Source organism: Vespa mandarinia, chromosome 5, assembly GCF_050613455.1.
Source record: "Vespa mandarinia isolate Hongniang chromosome 5, ASM5061345v1, whole genome shotgun sequence".
In the NCBI taxonomy this organism is placed as follows: domain Eukaryota; kingdom Metazoa; phylum Arthropoda; class Insecta; order Hymenoptera; family Vespidae; genus Vespa; species Vespa mandarinia.
The window spans coordinates 9,815,001-9,842,645 of record NC_140814.1 but is presented as its reverse complement, the minus strand read 5'-3'; the positions used below and the strand labels follow the sequence as shown (position 1 = coordinate 9,842,645).

The window sequence follows — 27,645 nt, the reverse complement described above, 5'->3', positions numbered from 1 at the left end:
ATATATATGTATATATATATATATATATATATATATATATATATACATATATGTGAAAAACAAACTTTCTCCCTCGAAAGACGACGATAAAGCATTGACAGCGAACGGGATCGCTCGGGACGCCTACGCTGGCCTTGTCAGGCGCGCCAACAATGTTATTATACGCGTCGAGAAGGAAAAAAAAAACAAAGAAAAAGAAGAAAAGAAAAAAAAAAGAAACAAAAGATAAGTACAATAAAGAACTCGTGTTCGATCATTCAAAATTTTTTATTCGTCATGTGGGTAGAACATAATGGGCAACTATTATCGTATAACATTTTAATATCGCACGGATGCAAGCTTCATTGAGAAATAATCGATCGTCCATTAGTGTTCTTATCGTTCGATTCTTCTCTCTTTTTATTTTCATAGATTAAATTGAAATTATTTCTCATCGGTATAAAAATATTTTATTTGTTAAATAATTAATTATGTTGTATTGTGAGGATGAAGGAGGGAGAAGAGAGAGAGAGAGAGAGAGAGAGAGAAAAAGGAAAAGAAAAAAGAAACAGAAAAACGAACAAATGAAAAAAAAAACAATGCTTGTAAACGTGTTATACGTAGAGAATTCCAACAAATCAGGATTCTTTTTAAAGGAATTTATTCAGACAGGAAGAGAATGCAGTATACGTATACATTATGTATAATATTGGGCTTAACGTTACGTAGTCGGCTGGGTGAATGCTGTGTCTGTATATTTTATATATATATATATATATAATATACAGATAAAAAGAGAAGGAGAAGCAGAGAGAGAGAGAGAGAGAGAGAGAAAGAGAGAGAGAGAAAGGAGGAAGCTATAGGTAATGTATAGAGATATAGTGCGAGTGGGATAGAGTGATAGAAAGAGATAGATAGAGAAAGAGAGAGAGAGAGGGAAATAGACAGAACCGTATCGCAGGGTTACGTATTGATCGTCTTTCCCCGATGCATGGGGGTGGCTTCTCGCGGCAACCAACCCCATAACCAACGGGAGCGCCATTACAGCGCCATGGATCGTACGGGGTTGATGGGTTGGTGACGACGTAACTTCTGAGGCCTTGCCAGGGGTATAGGGACGAGCGAGAGGGAGTCTACGATGGAATAAGAGAGTGTGTGTACGTGTATTTGAGAAAGAGAGATAGAAACAGAGAAACCGAGAGGGATAGGAAGAGAGAAAAAGAAAGAAATAGATAGAAAGAGAGAGAGAGAGAGAGAGAGAGAGAGAGAGAGAAAGGTAGAGAGAAAGAGAGATGGATAGATGGTACGAAGGAAGGGAGGTGGATGGAAAAAAGGGGGAGTTGAGGGAGCGACTATGCACGTAGCCAGCCGCGTTATAGAACATTATACAGACAGAAAGCTCTGTGTGCTCCGTGGCGAAGCTTCCGGGCAAGAGCGCAAGCTCCGTACTACTTGTTGTTTACATCCGTCCACGACGCGACATACCACGCATAAAGGAAACGAGCGTGTTCTAGGAACGCGCGTGGATCGCGTTCTCTCTCTTGAAAGAGAGAGTGAGAGAGAGAGAGAAAGAGGAAAAGAAAGAAAGAGAGAGAGAGAAAGAGAGAGAGAGAGAGAGAGAGAGAAATAGAAACGAAAAGGGAGATAGATAGTCACTTTCGTTGCTTACTTCCTTGTTTATTGGCTTGCTTTTTTTTTGAGCAAAGTGAAAGAAAAGCAGACAGAGACAAAAAGAGAGAGAGAGAGAGAGAGAGAGAGAAAAAGCGGAATTATTTTTATCTCGAGGTTGTTTCCTGAGCAGAAACGTTCGAAAGAATCCATCATCATCCAGACCATCCGTCGACTTGCCCATGGCAAGCGTCTGCATCGTTTAATGGACGCGTGAGTATCGACATTATATTATTGTTATCATTTTGTTATTTATTATAGTTCTGATTTATTTATTTTCTTTTTTCTTTTTCATTTCTTTTCTTTTTCTTGTTTCGTGAAATTTATCGTCGTCTTTTTTCTCTTCTTTTTTAATTATTGTAATACACACATGTCTTGTGTACGTTTTCTCAATTCCGCGTTTTCTTCCTTTCATTTTCTTACTTTTGTTTTTGTTTTCTTCCTTTTTTTTCTCCCCTCTTTTTCATTTTTCTCTTTAACTATCTTCAGGAACGCGTACAACATCTCGTCGATTTTTAACATGGGTACACGTGTTTTAACATATTTTTTTTTCGCGTACTTATTCAACGTTGAAACAGTGAAACAGTTTAAACACTTTTTTTCTCGAGTCCCATGTCAGACAGAGAAAGAAAGAAAGAAAGAGAGAGAGAGGGGGGGGGAAGATAGACAGAGAGAGAGAGAGAGAGAGAGAGAGAGAGAACATGATTAGGGAAGAACACGTTTTTATTTTCGCGCCGTCGTTGTCATCCTTCTTTAACATATCTCGATAAATTTTCCCGCCTTTCTATAAAATGACGCGCACTACTTACAACGTATTAGAAATCGATCGATTAAAAAAGATTTCTCTTTCTTTTATGATACGCGAAGGTAAGATAAAGACGATAGTTATTTTCTCTCTTTCTTTTTCTTCTTCTCTCTCTCTCTCTCTCGCTCTTTTTATCTGTATTTCTATCTATCTTTTTTACTTCTTTACACTCTCTCTCTCTCTCTCTCTCTCTCGCTTTTTCTATTTTATCTCGTACGTTTATCAAAAAACGATCGTCGCCAATTGGAGAATTCTTGGTTTGGCTCTCGATCAATTTAGCTTTATCTGGTATAAATAAGATAAATAAATCGATCACAGGATTTTTTCTTTCTTCTTTTTCTTCTTTTTATTATTACTATTATTATTACTATTATTATTATTATTATTATTATTTTGTAACGTTTAGTGGTCAGTGACTTTCCCGGGAAACGATTTCCATGCAACCCTTCTTATCGATTTTCAAGTTAGTCGCATGTGTCACACGCATCGTCAGTGGCCATAATAAGGCAATATTATTATGGCAAGTTCGATCACCTCGCTATGTAACATTTTAGAGAAAGAGAGAAAGAAAGAGAGAAAGAAAGAGAGAGCGAGAGAGAGAGAGAGAGAGAGAGAAGAAATGTATTTCTCGTCGACTGAAAGTTTGTTCAAATTTTAGAATTTCGACGTTTCAACGTTCGAATTAATTAACTATATTACATTTAGATCCTACGAATGTCACATAGAAACTTTATTGATATTTAATAAAGAAATATTAGCCATCTTATTTTTTACTCTTTGTAGAAAAAGAAAAAAAGAAAAACCTTGAACTTATCACGCAATAACATTTTGCGTTGCGACCTAAAAAATGAGATTAAGGTCGAAAAAAATAAAAGTTCGCGTTCTGATCATTTTTATATACCTATACACACACACACACACACACTTGTATATAGAGAGAGTGTCCCAACTGGATTCACCAAAGCGTGACATTGAACCGAAATGGAAGTTGACCATGAAGAGGGAAGAAAAAGGGAAGCTTGTCCGACCTCGTAAATAGTTTTATTTTGCCTTCTTTCTTTCTTCATTTCTTTCTTCTCTCTTTCTTTATTTTTTCTCTTTCTCTACTTCACGCATACAAGTATACACCCACACACACACATATATATATATATATCTATAGATTCTCTTTTGACATCTCTTCTCATAACCCAATGGTGAAGATGAACGCACCGACAACGCCGAACTTCAAAGAACAAAGATTCGGTGTTTGAAGTCCCTTAGGAAGCCGGAACTGGTTCGCTTTCGCTTCTTCTTTGTTCGTGCTCACGTCTCTATTCGAGTGAAAGACGTTCTAGAAAATAACGATAGGGTTAGAATATAGAACGAGGGAGAAAAGAGAAGGAAAAGAGAAGGAAAAAAAGAAAAGTTAAGAATAATAATATTTTAATCGTAACAAAAATGAAAAAAAAAAAATCCTTCCTTCTTCTCAAAACTAATATACTTTTTTAATTTAAAATTTCACGAGGTCACATTTCTCTTCCGCCGCTCCCACCTCCCCTCTCCTCTCCTACCCTTTCCACGGATAACAATTAGATCAGATATAAATTCTGTTGAACGATAACGATAAGAAGAATGAGATATACGAGGGGAGACGAGTTATGGAATCAAGATCGGTGAATGTGTTGTTAGTCACACCTTCTTACGAAAGCCAAGTTACGGATATTCGAGAAGCGAATGGTTAAGAGAAAGGATTACGTGCCCAGGAAAGTGGTGTCGCGAATAACCATCGCACGCAAGGTACATAGACGATTATTCGCGCGCGAATCGTCGTACGTGTCGTATCTCGTAATTTTCTCTTTAATCCGTAATATATTATTTATACATTTCATTTCGTCATTTTGTGATATTTAATTAAACGAATCGACACAGATGTTTTTAAAAATCGGTGTTTAATTAATCGTTAAGTATACATTTAATTAAATCGAACGTGAAGTGCGCCGTGAAAGTGAACTACTTTCGACTTATCGTAGCCATTGTTTTCCTCTCTCTTTTTTTCTCTCTCTCTCTCTCTCTCTCTCTCTCTTTCTCTCTCTCTCTCTCTCTCTCTATCTCTCTCTCTTTTGTTTTTTGTTCTTTGTGAAAAAAAAATTAAAATTACCTCGACGAACGCGATGGAGGTAAGATACCGAAAGGTACAAGTGTACAACGAAACATCATTAGATAGTTATGCATATCGTTCATTTGTATTTCTAACTTTTTGTTCAGACTGTGTGTATATATCTTCTTCTTCTTCTTCTTCTTCTTCTAAATATACACACAATATATACATTTATGTATATATATATATATATATATATATATATATATATATATATATACGTATATATATGTATGTAGGAAGAGGAGCATGAGCGATAATACGTAAGCGTTCATTGTAAATCTGGACAATGGACCAAGCGACGTCCTTCGTTGACCGATCATTTCCTCTCTGTTGGCAACGCAGAAAGTATTAACGCCGTTGTCCTGTAATGAAAAATCATTACTGTATTTTTTTTTCTTCTTCTTCTTCTTCTTCTTCTTCTTCCTTTCCTCCTTTCTTTTTGTTTCTATTTCTTTCTTTCTTTCTTTCATAGAAATTCAAAAGAACAAAGTTCTCTTCTATTGCATTACTTTTAGTTTGATTTCATATCACATCTATGACGATCTATTTTCTTTTTCTTTCTTTTATTTTTTTTTCTTTTTTCTTCTTTTTTTTTTTCATCCAACGTTTCGAAAATCCACAGAAAGTTTTCCATCTCTTTCGAGATAATATCTTTTCAAAGGATAGGTAGATAATCGTTGTTCCGATTAGTTAAATATAAAAATAATTAAAGTATGCTTTACGTGTTAACGATAATAAATTGAAAACACGCGCTAATGAATTCATACTAAATTACTTTTCTTTTTTTACATTGCAACAGAACGAAAAGTAATATTAAATAATACTTACTCGTTATACTCGTCGATAATAAAAAGAGTAATTAATTAGACGTAATTATTTTAGATATGTAAATAGTAGAAGTTATGTTTTCTAAGTAATACTTAAAAATTAAAAGAAAAAAGGAAAAAAGAATTAATTGAACATAAATATTTGGATACCTACGTAATGAGTTATTTTTTTTTATACTTAAAAATTAAAAAAAACATTAATTAACCATTTAGATATCTACGTATTATTATATTATTAATACTTAAAAATTAAAACAAAAAAAGAAAAACAAAAGAAAAAGTAAAGAATTAACTCTAAATATAATTCTAAGTGACATTTACAATAAAAAAAAAAAAAAAGAATTAATTGAACGTAAACATTTAAATAACTACGTAATGAGTTACGTTTTTTTATATTTAAAAATTAAAAAAAACATTAATTAACCATTTAGATATCTACGTATTATTATATTATTAATACTTAAAAATTAAAACAAAAAAAAAGAAAAACAAAAGAAAAAGTAAAGAATTAACTCTAAATATAATTCTAAGTGACATTTACAATAAAAAAAAAAAGAATTAATTGAACGTAAACATTTAAATAACTACGTAATGAGTTATGTTTTTTTATATTTAAAAATTAAAAAAAACATTAATTAACCATTTAGATATCTACGTATTATTATATTATTAATACTTAAAAATTGAAACAAAAAAAGAAAAACAAAAGAAAAAGTAAAGAATTAACTCTAAATATAATTCTAAGTGACATTTACAATAAAAAAAAAAAAGAATTAATTGAACGTAAACATTTGAATACCTACGTAATGAGTTATGTTTTTTTATACTTAAAAATTAAAACAAAAAAAGAAAAACAAAAGAAAAAGTAAAGAATTAACTCTGAATATAATTCTAAGTGACATTTACAATAAAAAAGAAAAAAAAAAGAAAATGTCCATATAAAAGAATATAAAAAAAAAAAAAAGAAGACAAAAAAACAAAAAGAGAAAAAAGATGAAAGCTCGAGAAAAAGCTAAGAATAGAAAGATAAAGCAAGAAATAGAGGTAATCATCGAATCGTAATTATCAATTGAAATATCGCCATGCAAAATTTGTCTCTCTTCCTCTTCTTTTTTTTCGAATTTACGATGCGTCTCTTTCTCTCTCTCTCTCTCTCTCTCTCTCTCTCTCTCTCACTCTCTCTCTCCCTCTCTCTATAGTACGATGGCCGGTCGATGGCGCGACGGTGGCCGTCGCGACGCCGGCGCCGCTGGGGACGCTCACAGGTGGTCGCCACGCAGTCTGGCCGTGTTTCGTGTGCCGGCTGCCGCGGCAGCACACCTCGAGCAACCGAGTAGCCGTTTTTCGAGGTCCCCGACCGGCACATCGAATCGATCCATAGCCACACTTCCGACTTCAGTTTGTTGTGACGCCAAGTGCAATCCCAGGGAGAAGCTTTAACCTCTTTACCACCCTTACGACTCTCAATCTCTCTCTCTCTCTTTCTCTCTCTCTTTCTCTCTTTCTCTCTATTTATCTATCTTTCTATCTCTATCTTTCTCTCTCTCTCTCTCTCTCTCTTTCTCTTTCTCTCTCACTCTTTTCCACTCTTTCACTCTCTTGGGTGCGTGTCCACTGTATATGTGTATACTTGTCTGCTGCTGTACGTGTATATGTGTGTGAGTGCGAACGTTTTACTCACCCCGTCCCCACACTCTCATAATTCTACTACGCGCGAACCTTTAGTTACCTCGTTTCTATGACCTTTTCTACCGGTTTTCTACTACCATCATCTTTTACTCCTTCTCTTACTTTTCCTTTTTCTTCTCCTTTTAATCTTTCTTTCTAATCTCTTCTTCTTCTTCTTCTCCTTCTTCTTCTTCTTCTTCTTCTTTTTTGTCTATTTCTTCTTCTTCTTCTTCTTCTTAGCTTTTTGATTGTCTCTCTTGGCATCTTTAAACGTTCGATAATAGCGATCGTTCGCATCGAAATATCAACGAGATTAGAAATATCATCGAGTAAATTGTGCGCGAGTCGCGTGATGTGATTTCGTTCATTTAGAACGATAGTGATATACTTCGAGATATACGCTCTGGGGTGAGCTTTTGATAAACAATAAAGAAAAATAGAAATATCATATTGTAATTATTGTCATTGTGATATTTTATCTTTCAAATACATTTAAATTCGGATAATTAATGTTATATTAATATCTTTCTTTTTTGTTTATTCCATGTTTTATATATCTCCCTTTCTTCCTCTCTCTCTCTCTCTCTCTCTCTCTTTCTCTTTCTCCCTCTCTTTTTCTCTCAGTCTATTTCATCGATTGTTAGTTTGTTCGGTACAGAAATAAACAATCGATCTTTCAACGATCGAAGCTACCTAACCAGCATATTCGAGTTCTACCTTATCGTTGTTCGTTGTAGGCGTTGTACGAGAATAGCTAGTGGAAAATAGTGGAAAAGAAGTTCTCTCTCTCCCTCTCCCTCTTTCTTTATATATATATATATATTCGTTGGACAACGTCGACGTCCTTGTAAGTGTTGTTCGTCTTTCGTTCGTTCGTTCGGTCGCGTGCGCGCGTGCGCTTTCTAACCCGGTACGTGTTGCTCCGGTGACATAATGTAACCTACATTCGGTACGAGCATAACGCTTCCTGGTTAATTAGGAAGGAGTCCTTTGTTACAACTAATAGCTCGCTGCACGATATCCCGAGAAACCTTTTGTCGTGGCTAACGTACACAAGTATCTACATATCTACTTATGTGCTTTCTTACGCGAACGAGTGCATACTAATGTCATTTGCGCGTTTAAAATACACGAAGAAATTCGATAAGAATGAGAAATAATTGATTTTTAAATTTGAATAATAGTAATAATAATAATAATAATAATTATTATTATTATTATTATTATTATTATTTTTGTTATAAAGGAAGAAAAAGAAAGAAGAAATAGAAGAAGAAAAAGAATTAATCAATAACGATATAATCGATACATTCGAGTGAATTATACACGTGGACATAATTATTTAAAAATAATGTTCGAAAGCTCAGCCGTTCGAAATGGTCTGCCGGCGAGGTTATTGATCGCAAGAGTTAGCACACTTTCGAGCTCGCGGCCTTCCCTGAAAATTATAACACGAGATTCTACGTTCCGCGGGAAAAACTATGAAGGTATGTGGACCGAAGAGAATGACGAGGAGGAGGAGGAGGAGGAGGAGGAGGAGGAGAAGAAGGAGGAGGAGGAGGAGGAGGAAAAGGAAATGGAGAAATATTACGCGGTGAAAATATAAAAGTAGATTGATGATAAAAAAAAAAAAGAAGAAGAAGCTTTGTTTCATTCGTTAAAATGAAAGAAAGATAGAGAAAGAGAAACATTGTTAAGCTGAAATTATATCGGTGTATTGCGTCGCGATTTGATCGATTAATGAAAGAGAATGAGAAAGAGAGAGAGAGAGAGAGAGAGAGAGAGAGAGAGAAAGAGAGAGAATGAGATTGGTAGAATATCGTAAAGAAATGACAATAGAATTTCTCTTTTCATTCATTTAAACTTTTATCGGTTCTCTCTTTGCCGTATGATGGTCTAGGTAAATGCGAATCTATTATCGCGCGCGTGGTCCCCTTTTAATCGATTCGTTTTTCCTCTTTTCCTCTCTACTTGCATTGTCAGCGTCAGAAGAGAGAAAAGGGAGAAAGACGGACAGACAAACAGACAGAAACAGAAAGAGATAGAGAGAGAGAGAGAGAGAGAGAAAGAGTCTGATTCCACTTCCGATCGAACAAACGAGCCCAACGAATGAACGAACATCGAGGTGAATTGAGAAGGAAGAAGAAAAGGGAGAAATAATCCGAATTTGTCGAGAGAGCTCACACGTGTGACTCCAACATGGTTCCCCTCGTCGTCGTCGTCGTCGTCGTCGTCGTCGTCGTCATCACCATCGTGGTCTCGTGCGTGCGTGCGCGTGAGCGCGCGAGCGAGCGAACAAACGAACGAACGTGTCGTACACGTGAATAGGAACGTGGATGAAGAGGGATAGGATGAGGTGGTAAGGGGGTGGTATGGTAGAAGAAAAAGAAGAAGAAGAAAAGAGAGAGAAAGAGGGGAAATCATCGAAAGCAGAGAAAAAGAGAGAGAGAGAGAGAGAGAGAGAGAGAGAGAAGTATCCACCTCGTCTGGTACATACGTGGATTTGTGATTAAAGCCGTTGTCGCCGACGAACGCGCGGATTTCTAAATATATAGGAAGGGAGCTTGCACGCGAGAGCTTGCAGTGAGCTTCCAGTGGGTAAAACGACAGCTTACGGATAGGTCGGTTATCTTCTCTTTCTTTCTCTATCTTAATCTTTCTTTTTCTTTCTCTCTCTCTCTTTCACTCTCTTTCTCTCTTTCTCTATCTCTCTGTCTCTGTATCTCTCTTTGTCTCTCTCTCTCTCTCTCTCTCTCTCTCTCTCTCTCTCTATCATTCTATAATATCTTTTTTATTTATTCCTACTTGTTCATTCATTCCTATCGTTATTGTTGTTCTCCTTCTTGTCCTTCTTATTCTTCCTCCCTTCTTTCTTTTTATTTTTCTACCTTTTATATTTTATATTTTCATATTTATTCCTTTTTAATTTCTTTTCCATTTAATATTATCGTAAGCCGGTATCGATTTAATCCAATAGGGATTTGAAAGAACGAACTTTCCCAGTTGTGTCAATCTTGTCTATGGTAGTATTATAACTTCCAAGAGGGATCGAGTTTTCTCACGGTAGAACGTTGGTAGACGTCTCTTCCGTGTTGTTTCTTTTCACCGTAGCCTGGGGCCGACCGGAAGATCAAAAAAACACGTAGTAGACAGAAGAAGGATAAGTTATGGCGAAGAAGGAGAGTAATAAAAGGAAGGTGAAAGAAGGCAGAGATGGAGGAAGAGTGAGGAAGGGAAGGAGGAGGAGGAGGAGGAAGAAGAGTTGAAGGTGGTGATGGTGGTGATGGTGGTGATGGTGATGGTTATCTTCTTCGTTAGTTGAATGAACATGACATGACGACGAAACGACGACGTTAATGCACGCGAAGGATGGACGGATGGAGCACGTGACGCGCGTTAGAGCGTGCCGTGCTGATCGTAGCGCCATGTTTGGTGATCACCGGTATGGGGAGAGAGTATGGAACGAGTCGACAGCGATGAGTCTCTTCCTTCGGCCTCCAGTAACAAACCGATCGCCTTTCGATCGTTCGTCTTTACCGATCCGCTCGTTCATACGTTCGTACACATTCTTTCGTTCGTTTACGTTCGATCGATCGACTAACCCGATCAGATCGATCGGTCGATCGATCGATCGATCAATCGCCCACCCGTCCGTATTCGTACCGATCGATCGCACAGATTTTCATCGTCGCGATATACAAAGTTTTTACGTTCTTTTTTCTCTCTCTCTCTCTCTCTCTCTCTCTCTCTCTCTCTCTCTTCGATAATTACTTTCAATTTGCAATCAATTTTTCAAGAACATTTTGCGACCATTACTTTTGATTTAAAATTAATTAAATACTCTTCTATGTTAAATATTATAAACAATGTGATGGATGACTCGGTGACTATGACGAGTACGTAAGACAAAAACAAAATATCTTTGGTAATTTTTTTCTTTATCGAAATAATGAACTTGTCAAATAATAGAAATAATTTCGTCGTCGGAGAATGTATTTACTTTTCTTCGTTTAATTTTCATCTTTTATTATTTACGAAGAAAATATTTTACATATAGATATATATATATACATATATATATAAATGATAAAGGAATACTTGTTGCTGAACGTAAACGATTCTTTCATATTACAAAGATACTTTAGTGTCAATCGAATTGATAGGAACGACAAGATAGGATCAACCTCTCTTTTCTACTCCTTCTCCTCCTCCTCTTCCTCCTCTTTTTCACCTTCTCCTTCCTTACTTTAAGATTCTTTACAAAACGAAAGGAGAATTTCGCGTATCTTGATATCAAGATATACATATACATATATCTAGGATCGTTCGTAGTACAATCTCGACCGCATTGGCCGAGTTTTGAGGTCTTTCACAGAATCTCTCAGGGTTGCCATGGAGTAATTTAAGTGTCGTATATGTCGCAACCATCATCGACGCAATTTCGAATCGTATATCGTTTTAACTATCGAACGAAGATAGTCCTATCTATCTTTATTAAACAAGTGATCGAGCATCGTTGAAATCCGCTCGATCTTTCACTTACGATCGCAATTTCTCCGCTTCGGAGAATGCACGAAGGAAAGTTTCTTTTTTTTTCTCTTTTTTTTTTTTCCTTTTTTTTTTAACTCTCGCTCTATAGCAACATCAATGGCGATCGAACGATAAATTCATCTTTTTCTTTTTTTTTTTTTGCTTTCTTTTTTTTTCCTTTTTCTTTTTACACGTCGTTAAAAATAAATCGATGTGAAAGAAGGAACATCCTTTCTAATCGTCATCATATATATATAATATATATATATATATTATATATATTATTTACATTTATTATTAGATATATGTATCCAAAAGTTCGTGCGCATTTTGGCGAAATTTTTAAATGGTATAAATGCATACGAATTTAACTAATATAATTGACCTAATATATCCATCCAAGTAAGTTCATAAATTCTATATATAAGAAATTAATTAATGAATTATTTCAGATCGTCAGAGGACTACTAACGACTCTGAAGAGATGCAACGGTGTCCATACCTCCACGAGATGAAAGAGCGTTTGCTCTCACAACCGACACCGACAGATAGCTTAGACATGGAAAGACTCGACGGAGGTACTCCCGTTAAGGAGGCGAATCTTCACAACGATTATCCAGCACACACGAATCCAGGTGTTATACCAGATCCACCGGAAATGCCTCCTGACTCGTTGATCGGTACCGTCGTTAAGGTAATAAATTGATATTAAATTAAATATTATCTTCAAGGAATATTAATTAACGTCGATTAAGATAAATAACAATAAATTGTATCTGATCGTTTCTATATAATATTTTAGCTTAATTCCGATGGTTATGGATCTCATACATCGCCGGCTCACGCGAGGCAACCCTTGGTTCCACAAAATGCGAACAATCAACCCCTTTGCCTCACCCCAACGCACACCGGACCGTCAAATGGCATGTTGCCAAAGAACGCTAAGTGAGTAAAATGACTACTGTTTCTACGAATATTCGAAGTACTTATATACAAACTTCGCCGAAGTATTTATATTTGTATGTGTGTCCACGCGTGTATGTATGCTTTTCACCATTTATACCAAGAACGAACTATCATGCTGGGAAGAAATTACGTCGCATATGAGAATGTTAATTAATTCGAAAATTCACATTCCTTTTTTATTTTTTTTGGCTTTTTTTTTTTTTCTTCACTTTTGCGAAAAATATTTCGACGAAATTCATTTCTTTTTACAGATTTTTATACGTCGATATGAGTTTCTTTAAAATATAACTACGTCCGTTTATATCTACGATCAAAACTACGGAATATAATTATATGAGATAAGATGTTTATGGAGAAAGGAAATCCTACGAGCGAATGAGGTTAAACACACGAAAAAAGAAATGTTTTTTCCATTTCTTTTCTTTTCTTTTTACGATATAAGAGTATAAACGAGTTGACTGAAATGAAGCATTAGAAAGATATACAACCTTTCTAGCCACGTGCTAACACGGAAACCTATCGAAATTCAAGTGCGTTCGTTATCACGAATAAGTTTCTGGTATACCAGAGGGATAAACTCGAAATAGCCCGTCAAACTTCCTTAAGCCAGTCGTGCGTTTTACGATCTCAGGGTACAGGTTAAAGCCTTCCCCCGTTACGGTTTTAGTAACACGCTAATTATAGTCATACGACTAGTCTCGAATTTGCTATGTAAAGGGTGATCCTTTTCTTGCGAACTAGTTGAATCTATTTATAATACCATATATATATACATATATATATATATATTTGTTTATATTATATTGTATATATAATATGTACATGAGTGTTGGTTTCGATATAATTCATAATTTTTTATCGAATCGTATATATCGATAATACATTAATCATAGAACAAAATCAACTGCCTATAAATATTATCGTATCTAGAATTACATAAATAGAGTACGATTTCACGCGCGATAGTAAAACTCGTACGAATGTCGTTTTATCGAATATATCATAATACACACAAGGACGATCGCCAACTTGGATTTATGATCTCGTTCGATCTTCACCTTAATAAATTGATTTATATGAAATAAGCCGATCAATATTTATACAATTATAATTTATTCCTTTGTTATTTTGTCAAAATTATGTCGAATCATTTTTCTTATTTTTTTCTTTTTTTTTTTCGTTTCTATCAAATAGTAAATATTGATCGTTGATTATTGTTCACGGAATTCACGAAAAGTTTTTGTTTCACGTTTTTCCAATAAAAATCAATTACATTGCTCGTCGTGGATTTCGTGACCATGATATGATCGTCGCATTAAATACTTCCGCTAAAAATGCGAGAGAATGTGTGTCAAAATGTAGGAAATTTTATAAGGACATTGAAGTGAAAGATTCACACTTGTTAAAAAGACAGAAGTACTGCGTTTTTATTTTTTTTTTTTTATCACATTGCATCTCATCTCTCTCTCTCTCTCTCGCCCTCTCGCTCTCGCGCGATATTCAACGTAGATATTGAAATGGTTTTGCTCTAAAAGGTAGGACAGTGTTTCGAGTGCGGAGGGAAGAAAAGAAAAAGAAAAAAAAAAAAAGAAAAAGGAAAGAAAGAAAGAATAATTAAACGAGGAAAAGAGAAAAACGTGTCCATTTTTTTTTTTTATTTTGTATGTTTTTTCTTTTTCTTTTTCTTTTTCTTTTTTTTTTTTTTCTTTTTTTCTATGACCTCTCCCCGATGGGTCCGGGAGCTTAGTTCTAAAGACGCGGAATCGTGGCAGCACTGCGAGCGACAGTCGAAATCAATACTCGTAGTGCGTGAGCGTTATCTCTCTCTCTCTCTCTCTCTCTCTCTCTCTCTCTCTCTCTCTCTCTCTTTCGTAATCCTTGAAACGCGATATTACAACGGATAGAAAAATTCTATATACACGGTACTATACTAGTTTACACTCCACAAACTAGATTATCACTAAGGGAATACGATTGCAGATCTGTTACCTTGTAATTACTCATGATCGAGCTGTAAAAAATATATATATATATATCCATCGTTGTTTGCGATATAGAAAATCTAAAATCTACGTTGAAAGATAATTAATTTGTTTGCGAATATAGAAAATCTAAAATCTACGTTGAAAGATAATTAATTTGTCTTTGATTTTCGATAACAAGACTACTTAAAATCTCGAATTGATATTATTTTTATCTCTCTTTATCTCTCTCTTTCTCTCTCTCTCTCTCTCTTTCTATTTCTCTCTTTTAAAGGTGATGCTTGGTATTGGAAAAAGAAGAATATTGGATTAGAGAGAAAAAGTATTGAGAGTATGGCCGCAGGATAAAAGGAATCTTGTTAAATCGATGTTAGGGTCCCTAACGATATCAAATATCGTCGATATGGGATATCCGATGATGATGAAACGATCGCAAATGGAATCGGGTCGAGCTTTGAGTTCGCAAGCTTACTCCTCGCAAACGATAAGAATTTTGTACGAGAGTAAGGTCAGTCACCTCGGTGGCAGCGTTATCGAGCGGGTCAGTGGGTCGCAGAAGCATGGAGCGGTTACCCCCCTTTACCTCTTAACGCCCACTCCCCACCTAGTCACTCTACTCGAATCCACCGCCTCATCCTGGTTCCTACTAACGGCAGCACCCTCTCTAAACCATTTCGTGAGAAAGAGAGAGAGAGAGAGAGATTTTCTCGTAGTGGGAAAGAGGGTAACGATTACTGGAATAGACTGAATATTGCTGAATTATCCGAGTTTTTCAAGGAATCTCATACGAGAAAACTCATTAAAGAAAAATAAAGCTGGAAATCTGACGAATTTCGATCATTTTTCTCTTTAACATTTTTCTTCCAAAATTCTAATTTAATCAGATAATTGAACATGAGTGCCATAGAAAAATTTCCTAGAGATCGACGTAGGAACAGAAGGGTTGGATACAAGATCCGAATTCGAATTTCTTTCTTATTCTTAGAAATCGTCGATATCGTGTCATCGTCGAAAAATCGTTTCGTATGATCGATGATATAACTTGACTCCAGAAATTGAAAGATCATGATGATTGAACATCAATCATGAATTCTTGAAAAATACGCGCGTAACTCGTTCGAAAGAAAGGAGTCGTACGAATGAATGAAGGAACATACTTATCGTCCATCTAATATATATATCTTTTTTCAAATATTTGCGTTAGTAGGCCGTATTGTATAGACGCAACGCATTGGGGTTGAATGCGTAGAAGGGAGAAAAAGTAGGAGGGAGGTGAAGGTGACTAAGGTGGGAAAGGGAGGTTGGTAAAATGTACGATGTCGTTGAAATCTCAATGCCGACATTCATTGGGACAAAGAGCGCGGTGTTCCTACGTCCGGATATATTACGAGCGTAGATTGAAGAAAGAGTGAGGGAAAGAAAGATAGAGAATGAAAACGGGAGAGGAAAAAAAGAAAGAGAGAGGGAGAAAGAGAGAAAATGATAAAGAGGGAGGTTGGTGGATTTCTCGATGGAGTCCAACACGATCCGTACAGGTAAGGGGTGAGGGCGGTGGATGTCGTCGTCGTCGTTGTACTCGGTTCTTTCTCTCTCTCTCTCTCCCTCTCTCTCTCTCTCTTTTTCTCTCATTCTCTAACTATCTATATAGAACGAAAGCTCTCTCGTAGCCAGTGCGCTTGTGCAAGAAGCTCAAGTCTGCCCGGGAAGAGACCTCCCGGCTAGCCTCAGTCTCCGGGATGCTGGGGGCGGCGATCGTGATTCTACCCCCATTTCATCGTGTTCTGATAACATAGAGTCTGTCTCACTCGTTCGCTCGCTCGCTCACTCTTACTCTCTCTCTCTCTCTCTCTCTCTCTCTTTCTTCGTCGTTCTATCCTCGCGCATTCGCTTGACTTTATCCCTATTTCTCTCACTCTCTCCTAGCATTCTCTCTCTCTCTCTCTCTATTTTCATCCCTTCCATATATATCCTCTCTCTCTCTCTCTCTCATTCTCTTTCTCTCTCTCTCTCTCTGCTTCCAATTCTGTGTCCCCTTGCGTGGTCTATCCCTTCTCCGTCTCTACGCTTCACACCCTTTTCCTCCGCCGAAGCCTGGGTGCAGTCACCGCGAGTACCTTCAACTAACCACCTCCAGCAGGTGAGCCTTCTTCGTTGAACGTCGTTCGTATGTCCGTTCGTTTGTTCGTTCTCGACATGAGTACCCGAGAAAGATAGGAAAAGAGACAAAGAAAGAGAGAGAGAGAGAGAGAGAGAGAGAGAGAGAGAGAGAGAGAGAATGTGTATTAGATGTGTGTTCTCGTCGTCGTCGTCATCATTATCATCGTCGTCGTTGCCATCGTTGCCGTCGCCGCCGTCGCCGCCGTCGTCGATCATTCGAGCGAGAGAGTGTGCTTGATCCTTCCAGGTTGTTGAGAGAGGTTCGGTCGTGCGCACGGGATTTTCCATTAGCTCGTTCGACCAAGTGCGCGGGATCAGAGAGACACTTTCGTGATAGTCCTTTCTCTTTCGTTTACCGATCTTCTTCTCTCTCTTTCTCTCTCTCTCTCTCTCTCTCTCTCTCTCTCTCGCTCGCTCGCTTATTTTTTCTCTCTTTCTCATTCTCTCTCTTTTCATCTTTTTTTCTTCTCTCTCTCTCTCTCTCTCTCAATTTTTTTTTGTCCCCAACCCGCTCGTTCGTTTAACCATCCACATCGTCGGTGGTCGAAGAGAAGACAGATTCGTTGGCTTCTAGGCTACCTACAAATCCCTCTTTCTATTCACCCTCCTCCGATAGAGACCGAGTCTCTGTTTGCGCGAAAGGGTTCGCTCGGGAGTATCTCTCCTACCTTTCAGACTCTCGTACGGACTCTCGCCGTCTCGCCTACTACGCGTAATTTCCTTGGTACATCGCAAATTATTTATTTTCTTTGTCCTTACTTACACTCTCTACCCCACCAACTCTTTCTTCTCCTTTAAATGACACTCGCAATCTTTTCTCTAACTTGAAATATATTCTTTAATAAAGTTTGTCAATACTTTCTTTCGTTTTCTTTTTTTTAATTTTTTTATCTTTTTTTTTTTCATTTCTTTCTCTCTTTCTTTCTTTCATTCATTTTCATCCCATACGAAACGGTAAAATATTTTCATAGGATTTATATGAAATACTATATTTTCTTTCGTATTTAGATATCTTCAAACGTCGTGACGTTCACCAAAATGGCGGTCTAATCATTCTCAATCGTTCGATATCAACTTACTCGTTCCTCTTTTTTTCTTTTCTCTCTCTCATCCTGCTTTCTTTTCCTATATATATATATATATATGTATATATTATATACATATATTATATACATATATATGTATATATAAATCGGGTAGATCAATTTCATTGCTTCTTCTTATTTCCATTTATAAAAGAACAACGAAACGAACGGACTTAAAAAAGAATCTCTCTTTTAAAAATCATTTACGATACGCGCAAAATAGATAAAGAAGGCAATTTGCACGATGGACGGTGGCGGAGATTGTAAAGTCGCCACCGTGGAAGTTGAGGCGGCAGCCGCGGGTGACAACACGGCAACTCTTCCGGTCACGAGGCCTTTAAATCCGCAAAATTCGCCGCCTAACGCGCAGGACAACGCAGAGAAGAACAACGCGGCGAATAAAGAAATGGAGCTGAAGAATGTACGATCTACGCCAGCGAAAAAGTAAGAAATATCTCGTGAAGAATGATGACAAAGGGAAGTAGTAGGATGAGGATGAGGATGAGGAGGAGGAGGAGGAGGAGGAGGAGGAGAAGTAGGAGAAGGAGGAAGACATGTAGAGAGAGGGAATTGGAGAGGGTAGGTTACGCACAGATAAAACGTCGATTAGACCAGAAAAACTATGCGTTTAGATCTTTCTTGAAAGCATTAAAAATCACTTTGTTTTTCATTTCTTTTTTTTCCAATCGTACGAGCAATTGTAAAAACGATTAAGTTACTATACTAATTTACTATAGTAAATATTTACTATAAGTTTAGTTGTATTATTTCATGGAGAAAGAGAGAGAGAGATAGAGAGAGAGAGGTAGATAAACAGATAGAGAGACAGAGAGAGAGAGAGAGAGAGAGAGAGAGAGGTAGATAGATAAATAGATAGAGATAGAAAGAAAGAGAGAGAGAGAGAGAAGTACAAATAGTAGAATACAAAATAATTGGAATACCTCAGCGTTTCTTTGAGAAAATGTGACGTACAAAATGGATCTTAAGAAAGCTTCTGAAAACGTATGGTGGTTGATGGTCGAGGGACGGGGGTGGGAGGAAAGAAGAATCTTCTTGGTTTTATTCAGCGTTTCTATTTATGACGTTGGTAGGTACATACTTCGTTAGCTCGTCGTACGGAATGTATGTAAGTACCTATGTAGGTACTTATATACATATACATAGTTGCGCGTACGTGCACGTACTTACAACTTATATACAACATAACGGAGAACGTCGACTAACGCATACTTTTATACGTAACCGAGAAGGTGTATACTCTCGTGCACGTAGAAGGAACCACCCTACCTCGAGGGAAACAACCGACCGAGCGTGACAAAGGAGGATAGAAAAAGAGATAGAGAGAGAGAGAGAGAATATACTGTAACCTTATCTAATTTCAGAATATAAAAAATAAAATTGTAAAAAGTAAAAATAAAGATAAAAACAAAAATTGAAATTAAAATGAAACATTCGAAGATGGGTTTTCTCTTGTGTATTATCGTAAATTTTGTGCATCGGACGTAAATGGAGACGTAGATTTTCTCTCTCTCTCTCTCTCTCTTTCTCTTTCTTTTTTTTACTTTTTTCAGCGACTGTACTTCGTAGAGAGAATTCGTTTGAAATTCCAGCGAGTCGGGTTTCTTCGGTAGGATGTAAGGAAAATGAAGCAACGCTATTTTCTCTTTCTCTCTCTCTCTCTCTCTCTCTCCGCCCTCCTCTTTCTTTCTCTTTCTTTATTTAACTGAGAATCCGAAAGTATTTTATCTCGTCACATATGTAGATCGGTAACACATAGAGCGTGACACTCGTGTTAAGCATGTACGCTTTCTGCGGCGTAGGAACGGCTTCTCGAATTACTCTCGTATTCGCAATTGCATTAACGGTGGTTCTACGAGTCTTAGCTTCTCCGACAGTCTAGACGCGTGCAACGAAACGACGAGAGTTGTTTGTTGCCTTCGTCGGTTCAGAGACACGACTCTCATCGTTTCGTATAAAATCTAACCAACCTATAATAAGTTAGCCGTTATATTTTATCGTTCTAAGAGCTTTGTTTGCAAGCGTATTATTAATTAAAATTGTGTGTTATTAAAAAAAAAAAAAACAAACAAACAAAAATAAACAAAAAAAGGAAGGAAGGAAGTAAAAGGAAAAGAGGAGAAGAAAAAAATGGAAAACAAGAAAAAGAAGAAAGAAAAAGAGAAGAGAATCGAATTTCACTTTGGATAATTCTTTCGGATTAAAATTACTCACAAAAAGTTGTTGAGAGAAAAAAGACGAGAAATAGCGCGGAGGTCGTTGATATTCAAAGAATTGAAAAAGAGAGAGAGAGAGAGAGAGAGAGAGAGAGAAAGGGGTAGAAAACGACGATCGAAGGGTAGAAATTTTGTGAGGGACAAAGATATGTGGCTAGGGTGAGTCGAGAGGACCGGAGAGGGAGAGAGAGAGAGAGAGAGAGAGAGAGAGAAAGAGAGAGGAGAACCAGGAGCTGAAAGTAGGTACTTCGAAATATCGACCGGCAGCCTGGACCACTCCGAGTCCGTGCTATACACCACTGTTTCCACTTCCTAGCGTTTTCCTCGTTCACGAGTGGAAAAAAGACTGTGTGCTGTTGCTGCTGCTGTTGCTGTTGCTACTGCTCTTGCTGCTACTACTATTACTACTATTACTATTGCTGTTACTGTTCCTGCTATTGTTGCTCATCGAGCTATCAACAGTTTTTTTTTCTTCTTTTTTTCTTTTTTTTTCTTTTTTTTTTTGTCGTTTTCTTTTGTTTTCTTTTTTCCTCTTTAAGACAAATACAAAAAGAAATGGCCATTATCGTTTCTTTGCATATATATATATATATATATATATATATATATATATTATAGTGACGAAGGTAAAAGAAAACTCGTTACACGGATGTAAATAAAAAGAGATATTTTCGTCAATAAAAAAAAAAAAAAAGAAAAGAAAAAAAACAAAAGAGAAAAAAAACGAAACGGAGAAACTTTTAATAGATCGGATATTTTCTTCAACAAAATATTATTAATAATGAATGAGATGTTAAGAGCTATCGAAATACGTATTATATTTTTAATATAAAAACAAAACGAAGGAAAAAATAGAGAAAAAAACCAAAGAACATCGTAAAGGTTTATGCTTTTATTAATACGTGACGTGGCTGCACTTTGAACGGCGTCTCTCTTCCTTCTCTATCTATTGTGATAGCCATCAAGTAAAAAGTGTCTGTGTCGAGTGTACGAGCTCGTGCGGAACACAATAAGGTCTACGCCTCAACCCCTGAAATGCCACGGGGACAAAGGGTGGTTAAGCCCTTCTCTGGTCGAAGATGCACACCATACGACGCCGAGACTTTGCGGCCTTAAGTAGACGCGTCGAAAGTTCGTTGCAATTGTACTTTCGTCGATTATATCGATAAACGGATTAGAAAAGGAAGAACAAAGAGGGATTTTCGCGAGAGGAGAAAAAAGAAGAAGAAGAAGAGGAGGAAGAACAAGATAGAAGAAGAAGAAAGAAAAAGAAAGAAGAGAGGATTATCCATCCATCATTTTTAATTATACACTTATAATAAGGGTCCTACGATACGACGAGGAAGTCATTTTTTTTAACGGTGAAAAGAAAGATAAAAGAAAAAGAAGAAGAAGGAAAAAAGGAAGAACGGTGAAGTGTCGTCTTAATACGTGAGGAAAAAGGGTGGAAAAAAAGTAAGAGAAAAACAAAACACAAAAATATTCAAATCGATCGTTATCATGGAGGTCGAAATCGTTCCACTGGTTGAAAACAATATGGCTAATGGTACAAGTTCGATGGAGGCAGTGAACAGTAGAGTGCAGATTATGAAGAAAAAACGGTAAAGTGATTTAACCCGAGAGATTAACGAAACATTATATAATATCATTATATCAGCTTGTAAACACTGTTATACGCAATAAGGGATGTTCCTTACTTTATTTAGAAAAATCTAATTTTATACATTAGGTGCGGTATTCGTTCAGAGAAGCATATAACAGACGCTGAGATTCTATTTTTTTTTTCTTCTTTTTTTTTTCTCCTCTGAGAGTTCGTGTACCTATATAACTATCTCTTGGAACATTTACTTCACTATTTCTTTCTCTCTCTCTCTCTCTCTCTCTCTCTCTTTGTATTTCTATTTCTATTTCTCTCCCTCTCTCTCTCTCTTTCTCTTTCTCTATTTTTCTAATTAACGCTTTTTCGTGCTTCAGAACGTCGCTCTTCATCATCATGAGCTTCATTTATGCGAAGTTACTGGTCGTGGTGTGCATCGCTTATGTTATAAGCGAAGTTGTAACGCACAAATTGCCGCTCTACTATTATGAAGGATTTTTCACGTATCTCTATGGTGCGAGCATACTCTTCCTTCTCTACGTATTCTGCTTCCTACTTCAAGAGAGCGCCTGCTGTGCGCGCGGCAGTGATACACCGCCACCACCACCGAGGCCACCTAAACCGCCAAAGGAGCAGAAGGATAAGAAGGACAAGAAGGATAAAGATCAAAAAGCTGCAAAGAATAAGAAGGATTTTCAGGTTAATTTATCTTTTAATTGAAGTTTATAATTAAAGTCGAAAAGACTCGCGGCTGCTATCGAATTAATTACACGCGATTTTGTCTCTCATGAGGAATAGAAAGATACAGAGATTGAAAGAGAAAGAGAGAGAGAGAGAGAGAGAGAGAGACCAAGACTCCTTTTAACGAGCTTGCCTATTTATCTTCGTACGTACATTGAGAAGAGACCGTTCTTTTTTCTCTTTTTTCTTTCTTTCCTTTTCTTTTCTTTTCTTTTCTTTTCTTTTCTTTTCTTTTTCTTCTCTTCCCTTTTGCTAAGAGCCTACCGTATTTAATATTCATAAACTCTTTTAACTCTTTTGTTAATGCGAAACGTCTAGTGAGGAGATTTTTTTTTATATTTTTAGCACTAGTCGTTCCATTTTCTTTTACCGAACAACCGATCCTACATAAGTACTTAGTTACTTACTCATATATGTTATGTTTTTAAATACGTTTGATCGCATTTCAAAAGGCATCCATATTTCTAACATTTTTTTCAAAGTAATTTCTTTGATTGTAATTTAAACGAATGATATCAGAATGGAAACGTGCGATGGAAAGTTTTTCGGGATCGAAAACGTGCGATGGAAGTTATCGAGATCGGTGTAATTGAATTGCACTCGTGCCAAAGAGAAACTCGTTTGTCTATCTTTCTTTTACGTTTTATGTATATACATATGTATGTATATATATATATATTTTTTTTTTCTTTTTTCCCTCTGTCGTATTCTCCTTTCTCTCTCTCTCTCTCTCTCTCTCTCTCTCTCTCTCTCTCTCTCTTTTGTTTTTCTTTTTCTTTCCTCATATCGATCTTCCAACAATGTAAATCCTTTCAGTCATTCTCTGAAAGAATAGCATTCTGACTTGAGAAATTTTATCTGCAGGATGCTGCAGACGTGGAAGCTGGTGTTGCAACGCGCGCATTGCGAAAACGAAAAACTTCTCAGAACGATCACAGTCACGGAAGTTTTTTCCTTCGAATCGGTGCCATAGGTAAAGAAAAAAAAAAAAAAAAAAATAAAAAAGGAAAAAAAAATATAGAAAAAATGGAGATTATACTCTTATCAATTATTAGATTTTCAAGTATTAATTTTCTTTACCATTTTCTTATTGAACGTTAGCATTTGGTTTGGGTACAATGATCTACAATGGATTGGAATTCGGAGCATTTTTTGAGGTACCACCGACTTCACCCTGTTATCAAATACTTCAGGGTGTCAATCCTGTTCTTCAAATGATCTTCACGTTCATGCAAATGTACTTCATCTTTATGAATTCCAGGGTAAGTAAGGATAAATATTGAGAGTTACGTATATATTAGATATTTTAATTACGATGTGTTTTCATTCCTGTTTTTTCTTTCTCTCTTTTTTCCTCTTTTTTTTTTTTTTTTTTTTTTTTTAATCCAGTTAAACATTCATCGATTCAAAGTAATTGCACGATTTGGTTTGATGCACGTCGTCGCTACGAATCTTTGCGTTTGGATAAGAACATTGGTACTTGAGAGTCTCAAAGAAATCACCCAGTATCATCAACGATTAGGACAAGAGGAGGCCGGAATTTTAGGTAACATTTATGTAAATCTTTCAAGACATTGAAATATGAATACGTCTAATTCTAAACGTATCGTATTGTATTATGCATAGAGAGTATAAAACAACATTCGTTGAGAAACGCTGGAGCAATCTTAGGTACAGAACCTAGAGACATGGCCCAGTTACGGGACACGCCGTTGCATTCGATTGTCAAAACAACGTCGGTAGCTTCGACCTTGATACCGACAACAGCAGAATCTCTTACACGAGCGATGAGAACCACTGTCAAAGCAATCCCAAGAGTAGCGACTACTTTATCTACGGCAGCTTCTACGGCCTTCATGACCTCACCATCTGCGACACAGAGTACTACAACTACCACGACCACAACGACAACGTTTTTGCCCAATTTGACGACTACAGCCGCTACTACGTTATCCACTTTGTTGACTACTTTGACTACGAGAAGTACCACCACCGAAAGAACGATTACACCGAGTACAACGCCATCCACTACTACACCGACGACTACGACCACTACTACAACAACAACGACTACACCAGCTTCCATTTTGTCGAATGCTTTCGGTGATATCTTTGATTCATTTCAGGCTGACACCAAAGATCAGGTCATTATAATAAATTATTATAAAAAATTACATTACATTATATTCGTAGTGTTCAAATGTGAAAGATTTCCCATTTCATTTCGTTCAGGTACACGAAGTATTTTATGTTAGCAATACGACGAACACAAGCGATTACTGGAGCCAGAATCTTGGCTTTTATGCGGAAGCTTTGACGGAGGATGGCATGATAACAAACTCATGTGGTCGCGTCAACATCATGGGTACTATCGTCCAAGATGCAGCACCCTATTTGTTCCCCTTCATTATCGAGTATAGCCTGATCGGTGCCGCTGTGATATACGTCATGTGGAAACACATCGGTAGACACCCACGTTGGCCTCATCAAGCGGAAGCCGATCTCGAGCGTCGTCTGGAAGTCATGCTTTCGAGAAGGGCAGTAGCCCTGGCACATGCAGGTAATCGATTATAATTTATTCCAAGCGCTCTTTTCTTCTACTTCTACTTCACTTCTATTTCTCGCCAAAAGGAGATTGTCGAGCTCATAATAACGAGATCGACGTATCTCTATTGAGTATGCTTTAAAAAATGAAGAAAAAATAAAAGTAAAAATAAATAAAACAAAACCAGACAAAATACCAAAAACAAAAACCAAACACAAATATACAGGACACGCCAGAGTGGACTGCGTCGGGGCAAGCAAGGGTCTATTCTTTGGTCTGCTGCTACTGGTTGGTTCGTTGATCTGTCTGATACTCTTCTTCGTCCTGATACATCACTCCGAGCTTGGACTTTTGGCGATTTATCTGGCTGACGTTTCCCACTGCGTTTTGATGGCTCTATCGATCGTCGCTATTATCGTCGGTTTCATACGTGTCCAAAGTCTCAAGTTCAAGGCCGAAGAACAGAGCGATTTGAATGACATACTTTTACGTGTCTCGGCTTTTGGACTCTTCGTTTATGCCGTTTTCAGTGTGATCGCTGGTTCCTTGGCGGCATTTACCCACGAACCAAATCTTTTGGTGATGGTTACTGGCCTTCTCTCGGTAGCCCAGGTTGTCCTTCAGATGTTATTCATCGCCGATGTCTCACGTAGGCGGGTACACCTACCCGAACACGATCGCAGCAAGCCAGGACGTCAAGTGGTCACCTTCCTTCTCATTTGCAACGTAACCATGTGGGTCATTTATACCTTTGAGATGCAAAAGGTCATCGCTAATCCCGTACAACTTGACTTTTATGGATTCCTCGCTTGGGCTATCGTTCAGAGAGTTACATTACCTCTCTGCATATTTCACAGGTTCCATAGCGCCGTAACGCTCGCTGAAATCTGGAAGACAAGCTACAAGGCACGTCTCGAGTAAATAACTGAGAAATAAAACGTTTCTCAATGTGTCATTATATTGTCAGCTAGAGAAAGAAGAAGGTGAGAGAGAGAGATAAAGTGAAAGAGAGAGATTGACAGAGAGACAGACAGACAGAGAGAGAATATTTAGAAAGAAATTGATAAAGAGACAGAGAGAGAGAGAGAGAGAGAAAGAGAGAGAATATCTAGAATGGAACTGGTAAAAAAACAGAGACAGAGAGATAGAGGAAGAGAGAGAGAGAGAGAGAGAGAGACAATTCGAACGATTTTCCTTCTTTATTTTTTTCTCTTTTTTTTTACCTCTCTCTTTCGAAGCAAAAATATTCAGATTATCCTTCGATCGAAACTTCTTCTGAAGTTGTTAAAGAAAAAGTTAGCGAGAAGAAATCCTCACTTGTATCTCATTTGTGACTCGGATTAAGGATCGTTCCGATAGGAACTCTTAATTTTCTCTTCTTTTTCGTCTATTACTTCTTTGTACTCTCCGTTATTTTGAGCGTAGCTCGTCAATGGAAGCTTCCTCGATCGAACAAGTGACAACGAATGTTAAAACGCTTGTTTCGAAGACGATTTGAAAGGAAACACACATATTAAACGGGAAAAGAAGATAGATGAGGAGGAAGATGGAAGGAGGTATGGCAAGATTAAAGCGTCTTTTTTTTTCTTTAAAAAAAAAAAGAAGAAAAAAAAAAGAAAGAAAGGAAAAGAAGAGCAAAGGCAAACGAATAGGATCAAGATCACGTTGGAATGCCGAGATGATGTGGAGACAACAACAACAACAACAACAACAACAACAATAATAATAACAACAACAAAAAGAAAACAAAAATAATAATTCCCTGTTCATCGCGTTTTTCACTTTTAACGATTTCTATATACTGCCGCCAAATTTTCTACTTTTATATATATATATATTTATATATATATATATATATTATATTATATTATATTATATTATATTATATATGTATCTTCGTCATTCTCCACCAACGCCACTGATACCAACACCATTACCACTACCGCTACTATACCACCAATCCAAACCCATCGTGCATCGAGATATATTAAATATGATAAATAAATAAATAAATATATATACATATATATATATCATTTTTAATCTCGCGATTTATAATATCGTTCGTATTATCAAGTCGAAATCGAAGCCGTTCTGTGATATGAAAACGACCTTGTTTTTTACTTTATATTTTCTTTATATATATATATATATATATATATATATATATAAAATATATATATATATATGTATATTTAAAAATATATATATTTATTTATAGTATTTCCTCTTCAGAGGCGTACGTAATTATAAATTTTTTACAAAATTAATCTTTTGTAAGTGTTCGTAGCGGACGCTGCTCTTTCGACTTTGCGAGAAATGAAAAAAAAAATTTCATTAAGCGAAGTTTGTTACGTGTAGCTGATGGCGAGGGGATAGGGGTAGGGAGAGAGATAGACATACTCGATGCAGGAAAAGGGTAATTAATGTTGAATTATTTAAAAAGAAAGAACAAAAAAAAAAGATAAAAGAAAATGAATCATCCAAAGAGAAAATAGACAAAAAGGGGAAAATAAAATATATATTGAAATAATACGATCGCGCAAAATATTGATATTTTCAATTTGACGAAAATTGTATTTACCGAATGGGACATTCTTTACTTATTGCCAAAGGCAACGATGCGTTCTTCTTTATTTATTTATTTATTTATTTATTTATGTATTTATTTTTGTTTATTTTTTTTTCTTTTCTTTTTCTTTTTTTTTTTTTCGATAA

At 36.6% G+C, this 27,645-nt stretch overlaps 1 protein-coding gene across 11 annotated transcripts; it reads left to right on the top strand.

Moving 5' to 3' along the window:
* Positions 1–1,665: 1,665 nt before the first annotated feature.
* Positions 1,666–26,977, top strand: OtopLa (proton channel otopetrin-like a). Of its 11 annotated transcripts, none has more exons than XM_035881580.2 (10): positions 1,666–1,860; positions 12,073–12,314; positions 12,423–12,565; positions 22,019–22,340; positions 23,247–23,355; positions 23,484–23,644; positions 23,772–23,928; positions 24,009–24,526; positions 24,615–24,942; positions 25,154–26,976. In XM_035881580.2, exons 2-10 carry the CDS (start codon positions 12,105–12,107, stop codon positions 25,846–25,848), a joined length of 2,643 nt encoding a protein of 880 aa, XP_035737473.1. In that variant the 5' UTR covers positions 1,666–1,860; positions 12,073–12,104; the 3' UTR covers positions 25,849–26,976. The 11 variants fall into 11 exon arrangements, with proteins under 11 accessions (XP_035737473.1, XP_035737472.1, XP_035737474.1 ...); XM_035881579.2 differs by lacking the exon at positions 1,666–1,860 and adding an exon at positions 4,100–4,231; XM_035881581.2 differs by lacking the exon at positions 1,666–1,860 and adding an exon at positions 4,247–4,611.
* Positions 26,978–27,645: the final 668 nt, after the last annotated feature.

Bases quoted from the DNA above. Each gene is read 5' to 3' on its own strand.
- OtopLa (XM_035881575.2), top strand. From the start codon at position 8,442: ATGTTCGAAAGCTCAGCCGTTCGAAATGGTCTGCCGGCGAGGTTATTG. The intron at 23,356-23,483 runs GTAAAGAAAAAA...ATTGAACGTTAG, and splicing joins CCTTCGAATCGGTGCCATAG to CATTTGGTTTGGGTACAATG. The intron at 24,527-24,614 runs GTCATTATAATA...CATTTCGTTCAG, and splicing joins AGGCTGACACCAAAGATCAG to GTACACGAAGTATTTTATGT.